This window comes from Hoplias malabaricus, chromosome 15 (genome assembly GCF_029633855.1).
Source record: "Hoplias malabaricus isolate fHopMal1 chromosome 15, fHopMal1.hap1, whole genome shotgun sequence".
NCBI lineage: Eukaryota > Metazoa > Chordata > Actinopteri > Characiformes > Erythrinidae > Hoplias > Hoplias malabaricus.
Window position 1 is genome coordinate 20,100,858 of NC_089814.1, and position 25,063 is coordinate 20,125,920.

Sequence of the window (25,063 nt, forward strand, 5' to 3'; positions counted from 1 at the left end):
TATAAATGGAGTAGGCCCATATTGTACTAGCTTGCTAAGATAAGTCCAACTGACAACAGCAAAACGGCCCTTCCAAATCTAGTGGACAACTGCTGTCATTGGATGCTATGTTGCGGATAACAATATTGCTTAGTGCACAGCAGTTAGGGCTCACGACAGAGCTAGAAAATTGTAGAAATCCAATACTACACCAACAAGGGTCCTTGGGCAAGGCTACTAATGCTAATTATGTCATTGTGGATAAGCGTACATGCCAAACGTAATTGTGTAAGCAAGCTATGACTGACAGCAAATGTTTAGCTTTAGCCTTAGGAGAGTGCAGATAACTGAAATAATTTACATCAGGATACTCACACATAGCTTATACTCAACTTTTCCTAAAGTATATCCTGTGTGAAAGTTAGACGAGGCAATGAAATCAAAAAGCATCTAGAGATATGGCCCTGCTTGAAGCCTACAGTTTTGCAGACTCCCTCCCTTGAGTCAAAGCATAGGGTTCAAGGGGTTGGAAGGGCTGCCAGTGCCAGGAGAAACTTCACTCGACCCCTTTGAGAATCATAATGCCCTTGAAGATGACAGCAGGGATTCCCCAAAAGATATGGACAGAGAGGAAGTCTACTCTGTTAGCAACAAGGCTTCTGTAGTAGTGGTGGACAATGTGATTATAGCTAGCGTTATCATGATACATGTCATGACATTACAACACAATCTGCTTCCGAGCATGAACTGTGGACATCATTGCTTGAAGATTGTGTGGGCACTGATATCAAGAGTATTAATCTGGAGTGTGTCTCTTTTATAGCAGTAAGGTCCTTATCTGAGAAGGCTTCGCACCAGACTTTGAACATTTTTGTGAGGATTTGATGGGCCTCAAGAACATTGGTGAGGTCAGGTACTAATCTGGGTTGATTATTTTTAGATCACAAATTTCACTCCAACTACTCTCAAATGTATTGGATGGTGCTCAATTAATCAACTCCACAACCCATCGCTGGGGGACTTTATACTTGAGCCCATGTCTGGCACTGGGAACGGGGACCCAATGTTTCACATTAACGTATCCGAGTGTCCTTGTTTCATGCAGAATCTGAAGACATGATTAAGTAAAGAAAGACTAAGGCAAGTTTGGATATTCATATATTCAAATCACCACCGCCACCACTATTCCGCTTTTCATTTGAAGGGTTGTTTTTGTTATTTTTTTTTTATATATATTTTTGTGATCCTCCCTTTCAGACGCTTGCGACTATGAGGCTCATTCCGACAAGAGGTTTGGGGAATTGGAAGAGACAGGCTGACCCGTGCCGGCAGGGCACACAAGTGGATGTGCGCTGTGGTTTTGATTATGATTAAGATGAGAAAGCACAGCACAGATCAGGATAGCAGCGCCCTGAAACAAACAAGCATGTGCAAAGATTACTCACAAAAAGCAGAAAGAGAGCGACGACAAAAGCAAGGACAAACAGGCAATGTGAAATGGCCTCGTCTGCCGGCAGGGCCTCACAGCGTGGCAAATCTCAGCTATAGAAGCCAGAAAACACCATGCTGACCAGCCTCGCCTTACGGACACATGGACTTCACTATGCAACGGACGCATTGTGAAGCTGGGTGCTTTTTTGTGCTGCATCCCTCTTCTGGACTTCTGAGATGGTACCAGAACCGCACTGACGCCCCTCTCTTCCTCTGCCACTTCTGAGAAGAGTTGAAAGCCATAATTGGCATCAAAGTACAACTAGAGGGAGGAATCAAAAACGAGAACCAATGAAAGCTGATCAGAAATTCCGTCCAAGTCCAAGAACACTGTTTTTCTAGCAGGAAGAGGGATGAGGGTGAAGTAAAGGATGGAAGAGACTAAAAAATCTGCAGCAGTCACCTTTTTCAAACACTGAATACCACTCCAGACATTCATACTCTACCACCCCAAACAGAATACAAAGTGACAGAATGAGCCACTACAAAACAGAATATCTCAAGTGATCACAACATGTTTCATTTGACGAACAGAGTGGGAACAAAAGGTATCTTGTATGTCCCTCCATGTTCTACTGCTCCTAACAACAAAGCAGAGGTCAAACCAAAAGGAATCAGTCAAATCAGGGAAGTGCCTGTTAAAATGGCTGTTTTCTGGCACTTACCTCTGCACTTACCTCTGCAACAATCCCAAACACAACACTTTAAAAAAGCCTAGAGATGTTTCATAAACAATTCAGGTCCAAGCAATCTCAATTTGAATTTCAACCAAAAAGTGGCTTCTGAGAGCAAAGCATTCTTAATTTGTCATGATCAATTGAAATGTATCTATTCTGCAATCTTTTTTAATTCATAAATTTCCAACAGCTCAAGACATGAATGAAAACACATCTTTTTGTTTTTGTCTTTTTACGTGCATTATCAAAAAGAAAAGGATTCTGCCGAGATTGAAAAGAAAGGGAAAAAACTGAAGCATTGTTCATTCATTCCTTTGCAATCCATCTAGCCGAGGCAAAGCCTGCTACTGAAATGAAGCTAGCTGTAAACACAATAGGAAGGAGAGAGAGAGTGAGAAAGAGAGAGAGAGAACAAGCTTTGTCTCTACTTCATCTCTCATCCTGCTTTCTATTTCTTTCCTCTCAACTTGCTCTCTCTCACCTCTCTCTCTCTCTCTCTCACACACACACACACACACACACACACACACACACACACATAGAGCCTTGTCTTATCTTTCTCTTACTCTTGTCATACCTTTTCTTCATTGTGACTCTTCTGGTCATTACAGTTAAGCTTTAGCGCTCCAGGAAACTCATAGAGCAATCAATGGGTTTCTGCATATCACACATGAGGCTACTCAGCCAATCAGATCTGTGCATCATGATGAGTGCTGTGACTTCAATTAGTGACAAACACAGGGCATGGCTCTAGACACCGCTGTCCTGGGGCCAGTAAAAAAAAGTCCAAGGGACGTGATAAAGACTCTTTTGGGACACTTTCAAGATGACAAAAAAGTATTGTGAGAGGTAAAACCAGAAACTTTAATAAGAAGGGAACTATTACCGTTGGAATGTTCTCATAATGCTGAATATGGATTCTGTTTATGGATAAAGTCCTATCCTTCAGCATAAAGAGCCAATCAGATTGCTGGTTATGTAAAAACAGTAAATTCAGTTGCAACTACAAGACAAGCCATCATTAGGCACTTTATATACATATGATTATTTCCCCAAAAATCATTGTTTTATTTGTAAATTCTACTTGAAATGAGAAAAATGTATTTACATTATTTGTTATTTATAATAAGAATATCTTGTTAAACTATGTTCAAATGTAAATGAAAGTGTAATTTAATTTGACATTACCAAAATGTTGCTTTAACTACAAGGCTACTCAGAATGCAGGAAATGGCACTGATCTTAATGCAATTTAAACATTGTTCTGGACCTTTACACGAGAACATTTTCTCTAAAAGGACCTTTTATTTTAGATTAATTTTAATTAATCACCATTGCTGTAGTCCATCTCAGCCCCGCTGTTGTTTCACAGTAACACACAACCTTGAGTCTTCTAATGCTTTCATACAACAGTTCAGCTAATAAGTAAAGCATGAAATAAAAAAAATGGAGCTGGGAAAGTGGCATTAAATATGTTTATACAATTTGTAAAACCAAATTAAATTTCCTCAAAAAAGCAGCTTGTTGCTACGTTACAGTAACAAAGTCTACTGTAATGCACTCATCGCTCAGACTGGATCAGCCCACTACAATATCACTAATAAAATAATATAAAACTGCTGAGTAAATTACTCTGTCCCCTAATCTGCTGAATAAACTGCTCCAGATAAACTTACTTCTGCCCAAAAGAGTTTTTAATCCACAGATATGACTTACATGTAATGTACATTATGTTGTGAATGAGGAATGATTTGAGACACACCCTGAATGTGCAACTAAAAGCCCCTTAAGAACGCTAAAGAAAGGACCGTTACAGGTAAAACTTTAGTTCATAGTTTCTTGTGTCATGCTCTTTCAGACTAAGGATAATTTGGTTCATTATATATTTTTTTCACTTAAAACTACATTGATTAATGTCTTATTTTGTATTTGTGTTGAATGAGAATTTCTTTAGTGCCAGTCATTGCCCTCAGTTTCCATTTATTATAAGAAATAAGTTAACCATACGTATTTGTAACAGTAAAAATATAATTGGCACATGATTTTTATCTGTATTAGTAGCAGTGTATGCTCTCAAAGTAAACTGAAGACAGTTTATTGGTGTGAAATATGAGCTAAAGTTGTTTAGTGGTGAATTGAAATTGTAAAAATGTAATTAAGACATCAGTGGCGTAAAGAGAGTTGTTAGCAACCGCTAAGCGGAGTGATTCAGAGGTTGCGAAAAAAATGTGCTGTTATCTGTTATCATGAAATCCGCACGGTTAGAACGCTTCACAGCCAATCAGAGTGCGTGACTGGCGCTAACTAGAAGGGTGCAGCAAATGCACATAGGGGGCACTCTTGAGATTTCTCATTGAGAAAAATTAAAGAAATAGGACAGACACTCTACAACTTTGCACAGAAAGAGAAAGAGTGAGAGAGAGAGAGAGAGATCTTGCCTCTTTCTTTTTTTAACTCTGCGAATCCTTACTATACTATCCACTCTTTCTTCAGCTCTCGTGGCATACTCTCTTCTATTTCTATTACATTTAGAATCTCCTTTATATCTTTCCTTACTTCTGCTCAATATTTTCATCTAAATATCTCCTTCCAGATTTATCTCTCATCTTTCTTCCTCTACTCTCCCCACCCCTTTATCTCTACCTTTTCTTCTATATGTGAACACTTTTCTCCATTTCTCCTTCGCCTTATGTCTCTTTTCACTCCATGTAACCGCTCCATCTCACCTTTTCCCTTGCTATCTCTACCCCCTCTATTTCTTTCCTTTTATCTTTCTCTGTCGTCTTCTCTCTCACCTATCCCCTTACCCCACACTCTCTCGGTAAGCATTTCTTCTTCCTTCTCTGTGCCTCTCAGTATCCTCCTCCCTATCTTGTCTTCCCCTTTATCTCTCTATCCCTTATCTCTCACTCTGTCTGTACCCCCTCTGTTTCTATTTTCCTTTATCACATTCTCTGTCCATTTCTTTCTCTCCCTCCCCCTTCTCCCTCTCTCTGTAACCTCCTCTATTTCTCCATTTTCTGTCTCTCTATATCCTACTTCCCATCACTTCTTCCCTCTCTCTCTCTCTCTTGCTCTCATTTCCTTTGGCCTCCTCTGCTTCCGCATCTCATTTGTATTGTTTTCTTAGGTTTAATCCTGGAGGCCTTTGGGAGACATGCCGTTCCTCCTAAATGGCAGCAATCAATTTTGATTACCGGTCATGGCGACTTCGAGAGGAGACCATCAAACTTTTATTAAGGAGACGAGCAATAATTACGGCTTTCTCCGGGCCCTGTAGCATGGAGCCTGAGCTCCTCTAATGATTGGAAGCTGGGAGACGAAATGACAACCGAGCGGACCCACAAACCAGAACAAGAAATAACCAAGCGCACACTTTCCTGAAGCAGCCAAGGCCATGATAGCAGCCTCTTCTGTTCTCTGCTCCACTCCGAGCGGGGGATATTAACTCTGTTTGGAATCCTTACAAAGCCAGTGATCATTTCAGAGACATGGAATTACAGGATCAATCAAATTTGAAGAGTAGGGGTGGGCAATATGGCCCTATAAAATAAAATATTAAAATATTATCACAATATTTTAAGGTAGTTTGACTATAACAATATTCCTAGCAAGATGAAAATGTATATATATATATATATATATATATATAAACACATCACATGTTTGTTTACGTCCACAGAGAACTCAAATGTGAGCACTATGTGCAAAGACATAGAAGCATGTCTCATGGTTTGCATGCTGTTATTTCATATGGCTTTATCATATCATGCTTTAGCTCTCTCAAGAGGTGGTAAAAGTAAATTGGAATGTTCTGTACAGGGTTTCATTCCAACTGCTTGGCTTCTCTAACCATCTCAAGACTCAAAGGCTACAGGGCAGGTGAATAAAAAAAAATCTGGGAAAGATTTTTAGTTTCTGGACCAGATTTGTCCAGGTAAATAAATACATGTCAGTAAAAGAGAGAAAAGAAACAAAATCCCCACCCAACTCTACTTCAAGACTAAGTCTTCTTGAACATCTGCAGGAACCCTTAAATCATTCCACAAACCAAAGTGACCACATTTTGGAGTCAAGCGATTGATGACTGAGACCTGTAGTTGAGGATGTTTACTGATGGGGATAAGCTTCTATTACTCAGCTCCAGTAGAGCTCTGTACAAACCTAAAGAAGCAAAGTTGACTCCAAACATGGCTCATAGACCGAAAGGAAAAGGCGTAAAAAAAAAAAATATATATATATATATAAAGTACAAATCCGGCTTTCAAAATCACCACTTTAAGGAAGTACGAAGACAAGCTCCTCAAAGAAGTGAGGCAGCATTTATCTATTTGAGGAGGAAGAGAGGGAAGTGAGCATTATTCCAGGAAGCTGAAGCGTGAATGTGTGATTGAGTCTGACTTGAATGAACTTGAATGGAGTTTGTACTACTTTAATATGCTTCTTATTTTCAACTTTTTTTTTTTTTTTTTTTTTTTTTCAGGGAAAAGCAGCTTCATTGTGGAAATCAGACGGGGTAATTTTTCTTGCTGGTAGAGAAGGGGGATGGCAGCAGGGTCCTTCAGCAGCAGCCTCCACTCTAATGAAGCAAGTGCAGCTGCACTGAGCTCTGGAGTGTTCTCAGCCCAGCTAGATCAGTTCAGATCAAGGCAGGCCATAGAGAACAACATGCCCTTGGCACACAGCTGGGACCCTCCATCAACTGGCCTCAGAAAAACCACAGTGAATTACTCTGATGTAGTCACAGCTTTCTCCAGTGGAGATGGAGGCCAGGGACTGAAGTGGAAGAGAGAGAGAGAGAGAGAGAGAGAGAGAGAGGTGTGTGTGTGTGTGTGTATATATATATATATATATATATATATACATACATGTGTGTGTGTGTACTTACGTCTGACATCTTTGAAGTAGATGGTCTGTCTGTTGGGGTTGAGGAGCTGGATGACGGAGTCGTCATTATTTTTGACTCGACAGCTAATAGTGGCCGTTTCCCCCTCCACCACTGAGACGTCGTCTGTCACAAGGTTCTGGCTTTGGACTGAAGAAGGAAATAAATAAAGAGAGAGAGAGAGAGAGAGAGAGAGAGAGAGAGAGAGAGAGAGAGGAAAAAGAGAAAAAGCACCGTCTATGTTAGAGCCATTTCTTTCACACAGAGATAAAACCCAACAGCGGCTAAAACCCACAATCTAACACTTACATGAGTGCACGTTGAGGAGCGGGTGGCAAAATGCACCTGGAGCGGGTGTGAATACCCAGCAGAGTGTGAAAGTGAGATTTTTTTTCCCCCTCTCCTTCCTGCATGGAGAATGTTTTCATGAGCCTGTATGCGGCTCGTGTTACACGTGCCTGGGCTGGGCATCACATCACTATGTGGCTAGAGACGATCGGTCAGGCATGACCTATGGGCTTTATTTTATTTGAGGACACACAGGTCAGAGTCCTTTTACTGCTCAGCCATTACTCGTTTAATACAGAACCAAAAAAAAAAATAAAAAATCAATTCATTCCTTAACTGTATTCATTTTTAAAGACTGTCTAAATCAAAATAGTTTTTTGTGGCTTAATTAAATTTAAATTTAATTTCTCTAATTTCACAGCTCATCATACAATAGCATTTAAAAGGCAATCAGCTTTGTTGATCACATTTCAGCATCAGCCTTCAGTTCTCCTATTGGTGCACCTCTAATCACAGTGCATCCAACAATAAAGGCAGAACGTTGCTGGGTTTTTATATTGATATAATTAATATCAAATATTACATTGCACACAGATCCAATTCAACATGTTTATCTATGTCCAGCATTGACTTGCACCTTCCCAAATTATTCTGAGATTTAAATAAAAGTCACTGAGGCTTTTAAACAGAAGTATGATCTAATAATAAGGCTGTGTCTGAATCTACCAAAGCTACGCAGGTTGAGGCTGGGACATCATCATTAAGAAGCAGCTCACATAGGAAATTAGTAAATAAATAACATCATGCACCGAATTCTATATTTAGTGTCACTCCCCGCTGGCACTAATAGGAAAACATGAATGGGCAAGTGCCAGGAAGATAAATAAATATGCAACCCAAAAAAAAAAAAAAATAAATAAAGAGGGAAAGGGGGAAAAAAAGTCATGATTTGCATGCTTCAGATGTCAGGCCCCCCTCTAAACAGCCCTGTCACTTTAAGTAGAGGAGAAGAAAGCAATCAGATCCTCTGATGGCGCCCGATAAGGAGAGACAGTTTAACAAAACTGATTTCAATCAGGCTGCCAGAAGTGGAAAGTGAAAACAGACCAAACAAATGAACCTCATGAGAGAGAGAGAGAGAGAGAGAGAGAGAGAGAGAATAATCCTTAAGACTTGTCAAAGGGAAATGGAGGGTGGTTAGTGAGGAGTGTGCATGTGTGTCTGTGTGTGTAGAGAGAGGGGTGGGCACTGGAAATGCAAATCCAGTCCATGTTTATCTAAGAGAGAGGTTACAGATGAAGGTTAAGCACTCAGTGGGCTCCAGTGGTTGTCACGGTGACAGTGTTAAATGGGGGCCACGGCGTGATGGTTCGGCTCGTGGGCGGTTATCACACTAAGTGACAGAAGATGCCGAGTACAGTACACACACTCCAGTGTCAAGGTCTAAAACAGAAGTACAGTCAAAAGTAACACATCCAAGTAAGTGTATGATTTTCATCATCTTAAATCAGCATTAGGGCCCCTCTCACCCCTAGTGAGCAAGGCTGCAGAGTGGGCTGTTTCCTTTATTGTTTTCCTCAATAATGCTGCTCACTAGAGCCCCCCCCCCATGAGCACTTGAAGAACCCCTGTCGTAAGTCAGGCAGGTAAAGCAGTTACCCTTGTAATACTGCAATCCTGTTGGGTTCCTCACATAACAACACAGCATACAAATTTATCAAGACTGATATGGTTTTGAAGGTCATGTATGAATGCATGAATGAATGAATGAGTCACACTTATATAGTGCTTTATTAGACCACCAAAGGGCTTCTTTGGAACATTAGGGAATCGCTTCAACTACCACCACCTGGATGATGCGAGGGCAGCCAATCCGCACAAGTATGCTCGCCACACATCAGCGATTAGGTAGCGAGGAGACCAGAGGGAATGATTGAGCCAATTTATTTTTGAAGCTGGGGATGATTAAGAGGTCAGAAGTGGCCACAGTTGTTCATTTAGTCAGGACATTGGGGTAAAAGCGCTATTCTTTTCTTTATGGCCTCAGAGAGTCAGGACCTTGGTTTGACATCTCATCCAAAGGACACTGCCGTTTATTCAGGGCACTGTCCCTGTCCCTGTCCCTGTACACAGTCACTGGCACATCACAGGGAGAGCGCCCCCTGTTGGCCCCACCAACACCACTTCCAGCAATCTACCAAGCTTTGCTAGGTCATCTCCCATTCAACTACAGGCCACAGGCCACAGGTCTCCAGTGCTTATTTTGTAAACAACCATAACCAAGATTCTGACATTGTATAAAAAAATATTTATTCATAAATTATCTGTAACCACTTTTCCAGTTCAGGGTTACGGTGGGTCCAGAGCCTACCTGGAATCATTGGGCACAAGACAGGAACACACCCTGGAGGGGGCACCAGTCCTTCACGGGGCGACAAACATGCACACATTCACACCTATGGACACTTTTGAGCCACCAATCAACCTATCAATGTGTGTTTTTGGTCCGTGGGAGGAAACCGGAGCACCTGGAGGAAACCCACAATGAACAGGGAGAACACATCAAACTACAGAGAGTCACCCAGATCGGGCCTCAAACCAGCAACCTCCAGGTCCCTGGACCTGTGTGACTGTGACACTACCTGCTGCGCCACCATGCTGCCCTAAAAAATACTTAGAATATTGAAATTTTATATCCAAACCAGTTCCACACAACTGAAGTCACTCCGTATTTGGAGCAAATTTCCACCGTACCTATCACTGTGCCTAAATGACTCATGAAATGAATATATGCCATATTACATCTAACTGCAATGATGCATTACGAATAATCAGAATGATCACGTTATTGATGTTTTTATCAATTATTTTTTTAGTGATATTATTGCACACAATATCATACGGCACAGCTCTAGTTAGTATTCAGATTTTAATTTTAAGGCTCTTTAGTTTTTTTTTAATTGAATGCTCTTTTCTGAATGACGCCCCGACCCCCTCCACAAATCTTCACGGAGTATTTTGGCTGAATCTCTGAAGCCCTAAAATTGACATTTGGGACAGCCCTAAAACACACACAATCTATCACCCTTAGATTTGAGCTATCTATGGGCCTGTTAGCCTCGTTGCATGATAGCCATGTCTGGCTTCCCTGCTTCTGTGTTTGAATCCCTGTCATTTGCGTCTTCTGGTCGGAGGCGAATCCACAGTCAGCTGCTGACCTCTGGGTCGGAAAATGGCCACAGTACGATCAACAAACGTTAAGCTGAATGTTAAATCCCTACAGCATTTACCAACGTCTAGTAATGTTTACCCATCATAGACAGTGTTTGGCTTGCACAATGTGGACAAACAATTCATTAAATCAAAACAGTTTGTTTTGCTATTGCTAAATTTTTAGCAGCAATTAAAATGAATAGAAAAATTCAATCTTGCTATTGTTTGTTTAACTGCATTTGTTTTCTTAAAGGAAAAATATATAAAAAAATTAATACAAATGGAATTTGGGGAAAAAAATTAAAAGGGATTTCATAAGGCCCTATATATAGCAAACAGCTAGTGTTTGGGGATTAATAAATAAAGAGTTTAGGTTACATCTTATCTGTATTTGGTATAAGCATTTTAAAATGATGAAAGGCAAGTCCTGATACATGTTGGTATGTTACAACCACCAACAGAGTGATTCAAATATGAAAACAATAGCAATAAATGAGATAAAATCCATATAAGATTGGTCCAAAATTTAATTGGGGCTAAATGTAAGACGTTATCTGTGACAAATTAAGCAAAAGAAAATGAATATTATTGTAAATCTCCTCCCTATCTGTGTCTGTCCTAGTTACTGTTCCTGCCCATTTGACACTACATTTACTGTAAAAATAACCAGGCAACCCAGATTCATTGGTTGTATCACTGCACAAAAATGCACAGAGAACTTTTACAGAAAAAAGCATCAACTCTGTTATTCCACTTCATAAGAGAACTTTGGTCAGGGATCAGAAACCAATGGTCCCTGACCTTGTCACAGTTAGACCTCACTGTGAACCATATATAAGAAAATCTAAGGGGAATATCTGTTGGCTCCAAGTTTCACTTTACAGAAATATATAAAATATTTGAGGACCAAAGCTCGTTCTATACTTCCTCCTAAATTAAGTGTATTAATAAGTATTTTGTCCCCCCTTTTAATATTAATATTTGTCCCCCCTTTACTGCTGTACCAGATTTTGCTCTTTTTAGGAGGGCTTTAGAATAGAAATCGGAACATATCAGTGAGGATTTGATGGAAATGAGCCATGAGTGTTTACACCCCCTCAAGCTAATGCCTGCCATTGGTCTTGGTGATTTGAGACTCAAATTCATCTACTTCAGAATATCCAATTCATGTTTTTGTGATACAATAAGGTCATCTTAATGTATCTGAATTTGAAAACCTTTGGATATACACTGCAGCTTGTGTAACTTACTCTACTATAACATTAAAATGTGCTAAGTGGCAGCACAATTAAAAATGGATCTGGCAGTTCTAATTTATAATGCAATGGTTCTGCAGAACAGGATTGTGACTAACCAGCACTTAAATCAGTGCAAAAAAAGCTTGCGTGTTTTTGCTGCTTCCAAAAAGTACAGCAGAAGTGGAGGCATCGGTCTCAGCAAGACGCAGTTTAACTATTCATGCTCAGCTCAGCAGATGTTGTGCCTGCAGCCTGAGGAAAACACAAAGTCTGTGTATAATATATTGGAGGCACATATATGAACCACTAGGGTATGCCACAGAGTCAGAATCAATGAGAGACAGGGATAAACATCCTAATGACACAGCAGCATGAACTCCATTCCTTTCTGACAGCTCAGGAAAACATGTGTATGTATACATCTGTGCAAAGCCTTTCATTTTCAGGAGCTGTTGACGATAGTCATACAGCTGTTTGAATCATCATTTGAACATGTGAATGCTGAGCATCGTAGTTATCTACTTAAGGTGTTTTTCTTAATATATAACATGTTAAAGGAGCAATATGGCTGCCCCACTTTCAGGGATTTGATTCTTCATACTCTCTGACCTGCGCTGTAAAGAAGGATGTTTAAAATGGGTTTAGTACAGAATCTCTGATACATCCAGGCCATTTCGTGTATAATAAACCAATGGAAAACATTTCTTCTTGTTCCTTTAAGTAAATCTTGTGCATAGATCACTTCAAATTAAGGGAGAGATTAAGCATGATTACTCTTAAGGTCTTTACTGATTATTGGTTGCTGTTTAGTTAAACCTAACTTATTTGGTAGAAACACCTTCCTTTCACCTTCCTAAATCAATGCAAAAGACAATAAATTCAATGCAGTTCTACACAGTGAAGACCAGATCAGATTTCTCTTTAAATAAATACACACTAAGTTAAAGTACAGAAGAAAACATTGCATAATGATAAGAGTACAACCTACCTTTATGTGTGTATTCTTTATGTTACTAGGCATGTTTTACTTTACATAAAGACTTCTCTCACAGGTAGGAGTGACACTGTGTGTGGGGGATGTCTCTGTATTTTAGACTTACTCTCTCTCACTGAGAGCTGTTTACATGCTTCAGAATGGTGCTGTATCACATTTATCAAACAGAAGATACGAATACAGTGGCTCATACAACGTGGTAGTACATGTGAACTATTAGGAAATTGCCCTTAATATACGAGATGTTAAGTAAATCTTGTGCTGGGATCACCCCAAATTAAAGGAGGGATTAAACTTAATTAGTCTCCAGATTATTATTGATTATTGGCATGCCACTTGGCTTAATTAAGATAATTGTTTGTGTCACCGCTGCCGAAACAGATGAACTGGTGATTAATTCCAATTCAAACTAGGCTTTCATTACCCTTATTGCTTAGGCGCGGACCATCAAAAACAGGGGGCTCTCGCGAAAATTAGCTTGCAGTGCATGCATCAACAAGCAACAAGGCAACGCAGAAACAGCTGAGAAGTGTGTGTGTGTGTGTGTGTGTGTGAGCCACATATTTGCATAACTTGTTCAAACAGATCTGTGACATTATCTTTGTATTTAATTACCGGCATTCAAAAGCAGTAGCACAGAACACTGATCATTTTAGCCTAGATTAAAGCTGTCAGAGCAGGCTGCTCTGCTCATAGCCAGCCAGACACACCATTTATATTGCTGCAAGCCCACCACCGCTGCCTCATACATCAACCCGCAGAAAAACTCCTGTGTGTGCGCACGTTTGTGTGTGTGTGTGTGTGTGTGTGTGTGCGCGCGTGCGTGTGTGCGCACGTTTGTGTGTGTGTGTGTGTGTGTGTGTTTGTGTGCGTGCGTGTGTGTGCGTGTGTGTGTGTGATGTCACAGCAGGCCACTGTGCTGAGAAGGTCAAAGCGCTCTAGTGTCCTCCTCTGTAAGCAGTCCTGCATCACTTTACATTGACCGTGCTGAAAAAGAGCCGCAGTGTCAAACCAGAATGTGAGTGATGTGAGAGAAGTGGGAGACTGAAAGGTGGTTACATGACAAATATATTCAAATGGGTTAAAAAACAAAAACAAATATCTTTAAACTGCAATGTTAGATCTAATATTATTGGTGGATATGATTTTTATGAATGTTACATTTTTGTATTTTGTAAAATTCAAAATAAAAAATGCACTGATTGTGTGTTCTCAGGTATACTGTTGCACTGATTGTGTGTTCTCAGGTATACTGTTGCACGGATTATGTGTTCCCAGGTATACTCTTGCACTGATTGTGTGTTCTCGGGTATACTGTTGCACTGATTGTGTGTTCACAGGTATACTCTTGCATTGATTGTGTGTTGTCAGGTATACTCTTGCACGGATTGTGTGTTCTCAGGTATATTGTTGCACGGATTGTGTGTTCTCAGGTATACTGTTGCACTGATTGTGTGTTGTCAGGTATACTCTTGCACTGATTGTGTGTTCGCAGATATACTGCTGCACGGATTGTGTGTTCTCAGGTATACTGTTGCACTGATTGTGTGTTGTCAGGTATACTCTTGCACTGATTGTGTGTTCTCAGATATACTGCTGCACTGATTGTGTGTTCTCAGATATACTGTTGCATGGATTGTGTGTTGTCAGGTATACTGTTGCACATGTTATGTGTTGTCAGGTATACTGTTGCACGGATTGTGTGTTGTCAGGTATACTCTTGCACTGATTGTGTGTTCTCAGGAATACTGTTGCACTGATTGTGTGTTGTCAGGTATACTCTTGCACTGATTGTGTGTTCGCAGATATACTGCTGCACGGATTGTGTGTTCTCAGGTATATTGTTGCACGGATTGTGTGTTGTCAGGTATACTGTTGCACTGATTGTGTGTTCTCAGATATACTGCTGCACGGATTGTGTGTTCTCAGGTATACTGTTGCATGAATTGTGTGTTCTCAGGTATACTCTTGCATTGATTGTGTGTTGTCAGGTACACGGTTGCACGGATTGTGTGTTCTCAGATATACTGTTGCATGGATTGTGTGTTGTCAGGTAAACTGTTGCACATGTTATGTGTTCTCAGGGGTACTGTTGCACGGATTGTGTGTTGCCAGGTATACTCTTGCACTGATTGTGTGTTCTCAGGTATACTGTTGCACTGATTGTGTGTTCTAAGGAATACTGTTGCACTGATTGTGTGTTGTCAGGTATATTCTTGCACTGATTGTGTGTTCTCAGGTATACTCTTGCACTGATTGTGTGTTCTCAGGTATACTCTTGCACTGATTGTGTGTTCTCAGGTATACTGTTGCACGGATTGTGTGTTCTCAGGTATACTGTTGCACAGATTGTGTGTTCCCAGGTATACTTTTGCACTGATTGTGTGTTCCCAGGTATACTGTTGCACAGATTGTGTGTTCCCAGGTATACTTTTGCACTGATTGTGTGTTCCCAGGTATACTGTTGCACTGATTGTGTGTTCTCAGGTATACTTTTGCATGGATTGTGTATTCTCAGGTATACTCTTGCACTGATTGTGTGTTCTCAGGTATACTGTTGCACTGATTGTGTGTTCTCAGGAATACTGTTGCACTGATTGTGTGTTGTCAGGTATACTTTGCACTGATTGTGTGTTCCCAGGTATTCTGTTGCACAGATTGTGTGTTCCCAGGTATACTTTTGCACTGATTGTGTGTTCCCAGGTATACTGTTGCACTGATTGTGTGTTGTCAGGTATACTTTTGCATGGATTGTGTATTCTCAGGTATACTCTTGCACTGATTGTGTGTTCTCAGGGGTACTGTTGCACTGACTGTGTCTTCTCAGGTATATTGTTGCATGGATTGTGTGTTCTCAGGTATACTGTTGCACTGATTGTGTGTTGTCAGGTATACTGATGCACGGATTGTGTGTTGTCAGGTATACTCTTGCACTGATTGTGTGTTCTCAGGTATACTGTTGCACTGATTGTGTGTTCTCAGGAATACTGTTGCACTGATTGTGTGTTGACAGGTATACTTTTGCACTGATTGTGTGTTCCCAGGTATACTGTTGCACTGATTGTGTGTTGTCAGGTATACTTTTGCATGGATTGTGTATTCTCAGGTATACTCTTGCACTGATTGTGTGTTCTCAGGGGTACTGTTGCACTGACTGTGTGTTCTCAGGTATACTGTTGCACGGATTGTGTGTTTCCAGGTATACTTTTGCACTGATTGTGTGTTCCCAGGAATACTGTTGCACATATTGTGTGTTCTCAAGTATACTCTTGCACAGATTGTGTGTTCTCATGTATACTGTTGCACGAATTGTTTGTTCTCAGGTATATTGTTGCACGGATTGTGTGTTGTCAGGTATACTCTTGCACTGATTGTGTGTTCTTAGGTATACTGTTGCACTGATTATGTGTTCTCAGGTATACTGTTGCACTGATTATGTGTTCTCAGGAATACTGTTGCACGTATTGTGTGTTGTCAGGTATACTGTTGCACAGATTGTGTGTTGTCAGGTACACTGTTGCACTGATTGTGTGTTCTCAGGTACACTGTTGCACTGATTGTGTGTTCTCAGGAATACTGTTGCACGTATTGTATGTTGTTAGGTATACTCTTGCACTGATTGTGTGTTGTCAGGAATACTGTTGCACGTATTGTGTGTTGTCAGGTATACTGTTGCACAGATTGTGTGTTCTCAGGTATACTGTTGCACTGATTGTGTGTTCTCAGGAATACTGTTGCACGGATTGTGTGTTGTCAGGTACACTCTTGCACTGATTGTGTGTTGTCAGGTACACTGTTGCACTGATTGTGTGTTCTCAGGAATACTGTTGCACGTATTGTGTGTTCTCAGGAATACTGTTGCACGGATTGTGCGTTGTCAGGTACACTGTTGCACTGATTGTGTGTTCTCAGGAATACTGTTGCACAGCTTATGTGTTCTCAGGTATATTGTTGCACAGATTGTGTATTGTCAGGTATACTGTTTCACTGATTGACTGGGGGTGTCAGGTATAATGCTGAACTGATTGACTGGGGAGTGTCATGTATACTGTTACACTGATTGATTGTGTGTAGTCAGGTATACTGTTGCACTGATTATGTTTTCTCAGGTATACTGTTGCACTGATTATGTGTTCTTAGGTACAAAGTTGCACTGATTGTGTGTTCTCAGGTATACTGTTTTACAGATTGACAGGGGTGTCAGGTATACTGTTACACTGATTGTGTGTTCTCAGGTATACTGTTAAACTGATTGATTGGGAGGTAGGTTTGGGTGGTATAATGGTAATATCATATATTGCAGTACTTAACAATGTGCACAGTACCTCAAAATGAGGGCAGTATTTATGAAGTGTTTGCGTGGTGTGTCAAATTTCTGTGTCTTTAAGTACAAAGCCAAAGAAAATGCTCTCAGAATTGTGCACACCCCACCCCACAGTAATACTAGGATCTTTTTTTCTGAAATGTTACCATTTTGGAGAAATAAGTCTCAGTACAGACAGCAGCAAAACATTAGTAATACCTCTGAGGCTTGAGTATGACCCTTACTCCTTTCAGAACACTTGTATAAATACATTTCTGAGTGTATTTACGTGTTATTCACTCATTGTCTGTAACCGCTTATCCAGCTCAGGGTTGCAGTGGGTCTGGAGCCTACCCGAAATCACTGGGCGCAAGCATATGTATCTGAGATTCCTATTTCTATGCTGGCTCAGGCCTTCAGCGCTCCATTTCTCTCACATTAAAATCTGGCTGATGGAAAGGAAGTTGGACGCTTACTGAGCTTCCTCCATAAAGGGTCAGTCACATCGCTCCGAACCTTTGAACCAGCCATTTATAATGTTACAAATAACTCTACAAAGAACTTCTGTATGAAGTGAAAGATGCCATTGCATGTTATTCATGTACAAATGTCAATCAAAAAGACTGAAACTGACTTATGAAACTGACACTAATACCAATTTAAAAGCTCAGAAACTGATTTGATACTAGGTTCACTATTTGTAATCTCACAATATTTTAAACAAATAAGATCGGAATAAGATAAGATAACTAAACTGATGTTGTTGTACCCTTTCTAATGACATCAGATATGGAAGACAGAAACAGTCCTTGAGCTGTTGATTGGTGTTGATGTTTTGCAAACTGTAGTGTTCAAACAACATAATTGCATCAGGTGGAATAACTAATGGGCTGTTTACTCTAGATTGCATTGTCACATCTCCACACAGCACCCTTGTATGGTTTTGCAGTATGATACAATGTCATAATGCATTCTATTACATTTGTTTTAAAAATATAAAAATGTTAAAATTCTAGAATTAACACATTTAGAGGAGACATCTGACTGCACATTTCTGTTATAGGCACTTCAGATACCCACACTGACAAACATTGCACTAAATTATGGTGGGAGAGTGGTGGCATCACACTTGCTAGAGAGCAAGGCCATGAGCTCTATTAGACAGCTTAGGCACTTGGACTGCTACATTATAATGAACATTTACATCAGAAATGATTGTATATATATACACACACAACCCCATTTCCAGAAACATAAAAAAACACAATAATATACTAATCATTTAAACTCTATATTTAATGTTAAATACTACAAAGACAACATTTTATATGTTGAAACTGAAAAAGTTTATATTTTGAAATATATTTGTCTATTTTAAAATTGACAGCACCATTTTCCAAATAAGTTGGGACAGGGGCTGTGTTTGATTACCTCTTCTTTTAACAACACTGTAAGTGTTTGGGAACGGAGAAAACCAGTCGCTCTAGTTCTGAAAGTAAACTGTTTCTTGTTTGTTACAGGATTTTTGCTGCTCAGCCGCTCAACAACTCTGGGTATCTGTTAGTGTTTTTTTCATAATGCACCAGTTGTTTGTTTTCAGTGGATGACAGGTCTGAACTAACTTTGCTCCCGTACACTTTTACTAAGGAGCCATGCTGTTGTAATCCATGCAGAATGTGAATCGCAATAAACTTCTGAAATACTGAAATACTGAATTACTGAAATAAACAAGACCTTCCTTGAAAATTACATTGTCTGGATGGCAGTATGTTGCAGTATGGAAGTGTTTGAGCTTATGCAATGATTTCCACTACAGAAATGAGTCTGGTTTTAATTCAGTGCTGTCTGAGGGCTTGAAGATCATAGCCAGCTAATAATAGTTTTGGGTTTTGTCCCACAAACTTTTCCACATTCTCTGAAACATTTAATAATAATATGTGCCATAAATGATGAACTCCACAAGTTATTTACTAATTAAATTTGAGAAAAATAATCATTGAATTATTTCACTTTTCACACTTTTGAAATCAGTTATTAGCATCAACTTAATAAATGGAAAATATTTTTTATAGAACTATAATATTTCCCAAATTCAACATATGAAATATTGTCTTTGGTCTATTATAAACTAAATACAGGTTTTAAATGAGTTGTGTCACAACCTTTTTGAAAATAGGGTTGTAATTTTTTTTTATTATTATTAAATCATTGCTGTTGTTTACTCTTTATCCAGTAGTCTTGAATATGTAAATAACACTACAAATAAACAAATAACATTACGAATATTTAGACCGTGTACTATTTAAATTCTGATGAATTTCAGAATTCACACGTTGGGAGTTCTAATGGCAAAATGTGGTTAAAATAAAACAAACAAGAAAAAAAAAACAATATATATTTTTTTATAAATAATGTTTTTTTTAGAATAATAGTTCTTTGCTACTTCAAAATCCTTAAAATTGTGACTGCATATTGCAGCCCTAACCCTTACACAGGGGTCTCAGGCACATTTGGTACCAAACTACATTGAGCAGGTTGGTGTTGGTGATGACCAGCAGGCTTTATGGCCAGCAAAGCACAAGCACTAATGTCACTGTCCTCGTCCATCTGCGAGAGACGACCTCTGGACGCTGTGCTGCTGCAGCATGCCAAACCACTCCCACCCCCACCAACAACTCACTTCCAGAAAAAGACTCACTACTAAGAAGCTACTCCAGAGGAACATGCATGTTTTATTCCAAACAGAATTTAATATCAAGACAAATTAAATACAGTCTTTCAAATCTGGCCAAGTCTTAAAATAAAATAAATACAGATGTTTCAATTAATATCAGCTCTTGACTTGAATATATTTTTTGGAACTTCATTCGCAATATCTATGCACAATTTAGCATATTTATCATGATATTATTTCAATTCCCACCTTATGATTCCTTACAAGGTCATACTGCCATACTTCTTAGTTTCTTCATTGAATTAAAAACCAGAAAATCCTCATGTTGTTTTTTTTTTCCACTGTTATAAATAGCCCTGGATCTCAGAAGAGACCTGATCATCTATTTTTCATCTTTAAATTAATAAATCTCTTTGCGCATGCTAACTGGATAGAAACTGCTAAAGGGCTATTAAAAACACAAAGAATTTAAAAAACAAATCTGTGTTTAAAAGATGGTCCAGGGCTAATAACGCACCATTATCATGGGGAGAGAAGGCATTAAATGCAGATATTATTATTGAACATGTGACGATGGAGCCGGGAGAGGTTTCATGAGCCTTTGTTGTGCCTAATTAGGAACAACGGCATGTTGCGTGAGGCGCGGATTGTGAGATGTTTTTTTTTTTTGCCTACTCTGACTCGCTGCAACAATGGGGAGCCAATCCCTCAAAGGCTGAAGTGTGCTAGCAGCTCCTCCTTCTTAACCCCACGCCTCCACCACCAGTGCCACCACCCACCACCCACCAGCCCCCCACCTCCCTGTAGGGGCACATTCACACAAACACACACATAAGTAAATAGTGATGATGCTGGTGCTAATGAAGGGTAAAATGGCGGTCAGGCGGGAGTGGGGAAAGCGCTGAAATCAGTGGAATGTGGCGACTGCGATGGATGGCAGCCTGGTGATTAATGCGTCACAGAAGCGGCAGTGGCCGAGCGCAGCACCACAGGCCCCGCTCACTCGCTCAGAAATCTCTTTCAGAGAGAGAGAGAGAGAGAGAGAGAGAGATAACCTAGACTACAGTGGATAAACAAAAGAGCCCTGAGACCACACTGTGGGCCAAGGAAAAGAAAGCAAGGGAGGGAGGGAGTAGGAGGAGACAGTGATAGTGGGAGGGAGAGAGAAAGAGAGATGGGAAAGGAAAAAAACAAACCGTCAAAATGGTTTACAAAAAATATATATAATAGAAAGGAAGCAATAAAATGTGACGACAAAATCAGGAAAGGAGGAGGAGGAGGAGGAGGAGGGCAGAAACAGGGAGAGAGAGAAAGAGTGCAGCAGAATGGAAGAGGACTTTTCACTGCCCCCTCTCTCTCTGTCCCCTCCTGCCTCACCATCCCTCCTCACAGTAAGACAGGGCACAGGGAGGACCTCCGGCAGCTGTATGGCTCCACAGTCCCCAGTCCGATTCAGCTCTCTAAGTCAACAAAACGCCCATTAAGGGCACCAGGACAGAGTGGACACTGGCCAGTGTAATGTGGTGCTCAAAATACAATCTGTAAAACTAATTTCCTTCCAGTTCTTGATTTCTTTTATATATTTTCGGTCTGATCTTATTCTAATTCCCAGTCTCATTCTTATATTAGGCTCAATCCCACTGCAATTTAATTGTTAACATTATTTTACCCCATTGCTCTATTCATATCACTGCTGTAGAGGTAACTAAACCCTATACGAAGGGATTCGTTTTACCTGTGGAAATGGGGAAATGTGATTATTACCTTAGTACGTCAGTGATTTTAGTCCTGTTCAAATACACCATTTTGGTCATTTTTCCAGAGTGTGCCCTCCAGATTCAGGAATTATTCTACAGTCTATTACCTACTGTACAACAAGCAGCATAGATAACCCCAGGTTATATTAATCCTGTGAGTAAAGTAGTTTTTTTGCGTTTTTCTTTTTCTTGGAGGAGGTATTTAGTAAAGTAATGTACATCACAAATCAGATGAGCTGCTCAACTAGGTGGCAAACCATAGCTGTTAAATGATGCACCACACTCAAATCTCCAAATGACCTGAAGGACACTCAAATGGGCGGAACTTCTGGCAGCTATAGGGAAGTTTTGGGCACAATAGCAGCCTCCACACGTGTTATGAACGTGTTTTCTACTTAGGTTACTACCAATAAACAGTTTATAACAGGAGTTATAATAACTCTGATTTTATCCACAACCTGTGACCTTCTTTCGTTATTATTATTATTATTTTTATTATTACGACTACTACTACTACTACTATTGCTACTACTGGATGATTCTGAAGACTGGGACATGCCTAGATTCTCTTCTCTCTCTGCAGCTCCTGATCCACTCAGGATAAGAAAAGAACTGCAGTGGGCTATAGATTAGCCCCCTCCACCCTCGCCTAGACCCTCTTCTCCCACGTCTTCTGAGATCGATACTCCCACACACTCCTTTTCTTAGATGACATCACAAGCGAGGAGGCTGAACAGGGAGCTCTTGTGGTCAGGCATGTCCTTGAGGTCAGTAGCTAAATCCTACAGCCTGGAACCAGCCCTTGATCCAGGCATTCTCTTGTTGGCCTTGGCATTATGTCTATTACAGCTTGCCTTTCATTGCATTCTCTAATAACCCTCTCAACTAACAAATCAAAAGACCTTTTTCTTTGGAATACGTTCAGAAGCAAAGGAACAACAAACTCCCCCATCATGCGGTTCTTTCAGCGCTCTCTACTGCTAATGTGCTTAGCTAACGCTCCTTCCCTGGGAGCCTTTTACTGTAATTTTACAGGAGCCGACGCTAATACCATAACAGCAGCCCCCATCAGTGCTGCTGCTCTATTCAATATTAATGGGGAGTGTGTGTCTTTGGCAGGAGAGTTTTCTGTTTACAAGCCCAGCCAAGAAAGGAAAGGGAGGGAGAAAGAGAGAGAGAGAGAGAGAGAGAGAGACCTGGATATACCAGGCAGAGGGCCGTGAAGGACTAGGGTCCTTAACAAGGGCTGGGTCCCATCCAATCCCCCCAGAGAGAGAGAGTCTTCCTCAGCTCAATTCTTATTTATAAACGTATAAATAACTTGGCTGCAATTAATAATTGGATCGAAAGGCAAAGGGGCGAAAAAAGAGAACAGGGCCCTTGCCAAGTGATAGCTGTTTGTAAGTGTGGGTGTGTTTGTGTGTGTATGTGAATATGTGTGTGTGTGTGTGTGTGTGTGTGCGTGTGTGGGTTCTACCACTGTCTCAGCATGTTTGCGCTGATTGAGTGCAAGTTGGAGGGTTGGGGGGTGGGGGGCGGGGATGCATTAATGGCGGAGGGCTGCCGCAGTGTAGGCAGAGTTAGAAGCCGTAAAGCTGACTGTCTGAATCATTGCTCCCCTCATGCTCCAGCGCTGCTCCAGCTTTTAACACTGCTCTGGCCTGAGCTAGACTGACGCCATTCTTCTCTGGGCCTGGAAGAGTGATGGCTAGACTTCAGGACACAGCCAGATAATTGCCTTTGGTTGTATGCCAGCTTAGATGCAACCTTGGCCTAATGTCCCAGCGTCCTGTCATTTGTTTACCCAACGCACAAAAACAAATGCCACAGCCTACACAGAAACATTAGAGGAGGCTATGCTAGCAGCTACAATTAGCTCCACATCTTTACAGCCGCAAAAGCAAATAATAAAGCACTTAAAGATGAATGAGAGTCCATTAAACACTTCTCTTAGAAATGACAGGCTATCCAAGTTCAACCTCTACAAACTACAAAAGCATCTACATTTAACAGACACTTTAGCCCAAAGCTGCTTCAATTATCCAGCTAGATGGGTCAGCTTAGGATCAAGTGCCTCCTTGAAGGCCACAATGGCCAGGCAACAACCATGAGAAGTGACCCCCTCATTGAGAAAATCTTAAATTATATCTTATATTATGCTAACTGTGAACCTTTTCAACACACACAGAGAGACCAGCAACATTTGTTGTGAACACCAGTGATTTCTAATACAACCTGTGTTTTCCAATCATCTATACCTTCTGCTATTTACCAACACCAAACTGCACAGTGCACCAGATTCACTACCTTTCAATGTATCATTTCAGCAGCCTCTTACTAACACAAGGTGTCCCCAGAGCCAAGAAATTATACTCACTCTTGACATTCAAAAATGGCTATATCAGCAAGAACACATCCTTACACTTTACTATGCCTTTAGGCGTTCGTATGCTATAAGGTATCCTTATTGCCATATAGCTTATATGTTTCTATTAGATTCACTGAAAAAGCAAAGGTTGTAAAATAAATGCTGGGTTATAACCGACTGCTTTGTAAAGCTGTGGTCACATCAAATGAGTATAAAACATAAACATGAAAAAAAACTGCATATTTTTGGAGTGATGGTTTGGTGCTTTGAAACTGAAATATTTTGTTTTTAATTTAGTAAAATCCATAAATGTTCAGCAATAAACTGAATGTTATAAGTTCTGCAAGATGCCCATCAAACAAGAACAAGTTAAACAGCTCAACAAAAATAATGCAAGAAGAAAGAAGAAATTCGACACAAAAACAAACAAACAATGTTTTAATGACTACTGCAGTCTCAGAATGATCAAACTCCCTGAATAGAATTCCTCATAAAAGCACACACTTCCAAGTCAGGGGTTGTCTGAATCAACCTCATTAACTTATAAAGAGCTTCATTAGTTGAGTCAGGTGTGCTTGAGATAAAACAAGTCAGATACCTGGACTGACTATGTGTTTGTTGACTATGGCATTTGACAGTATGTTAAAAATATGCCTAACTCATTGTCCTTGGTCATTCCTCACAGCTGTTAAAACATTAGCAAACATTAATATTCTTTCCTTATCCACATGGTATCAGTGCTAAACATTCTAGGCAGAACTGAACTGTGCTCGGGTGAAGAAAATACAGAGGCATATGAAATGACAGACCACCGCTTAAGGAGACCATGCTATTGTTGATTCTTTTCTGTCTCCTGAGTCTGTAAATGCTTGTTCACTTTGTCTTATGGGGATTGTCTGCATTAGGCTGTGAAATTGGAGCAGGGCTGATGAGGTACTGTTACTACAATGTGAGGTTTAATCAGTTTCTTTTCTGACCACTCTCACATGTCTTTGTGTTCAAAAATGAATGACTGAAGAAGAGGTTCTCAATCCTTTTAAAATTTCATTAACTTTTACTTGCCCCTCATTATGGTACAAATGATAATAAGAGAAATTCACTTAGAGCCCCCCCCCACCCCCTTTTTCAGGGCATCTTAGGATGAGAACATCCTTGAGAAAGTTTAAGGTACTAGTGAAGTCCTGCTTTAAAAAAGG

The 25,063-nt window shown here is 40.2% G+C and overlaps 1 protein-coding gene across 6 annotated transcripts in view; it reads right to left on the reverse strand.

Annotated features, from left to right (window-relative positions):
* cadm1a (cell adhesion molecule 1a) overlaps positions 1-25,063 on the reverse strand; it is a 304,829-nt gene that overhangs the window by 74,625 nt on the left and 205,141 nt on the right. For all 6 annotated transcript variants that reach the window (XM_066646118.1, XM_066646117.1, XM_066646115.1 and 3 more), the window contains one exon: positions 7,036-7,182. In XM_066646118.1, coding sequence (XP_066502215.1) covers positions 7,036-7,182 — 147 coding nt within the window. The remainder of the gene's footprint in view (positions 1-7,035; positions 7,183-25,063) is intronic.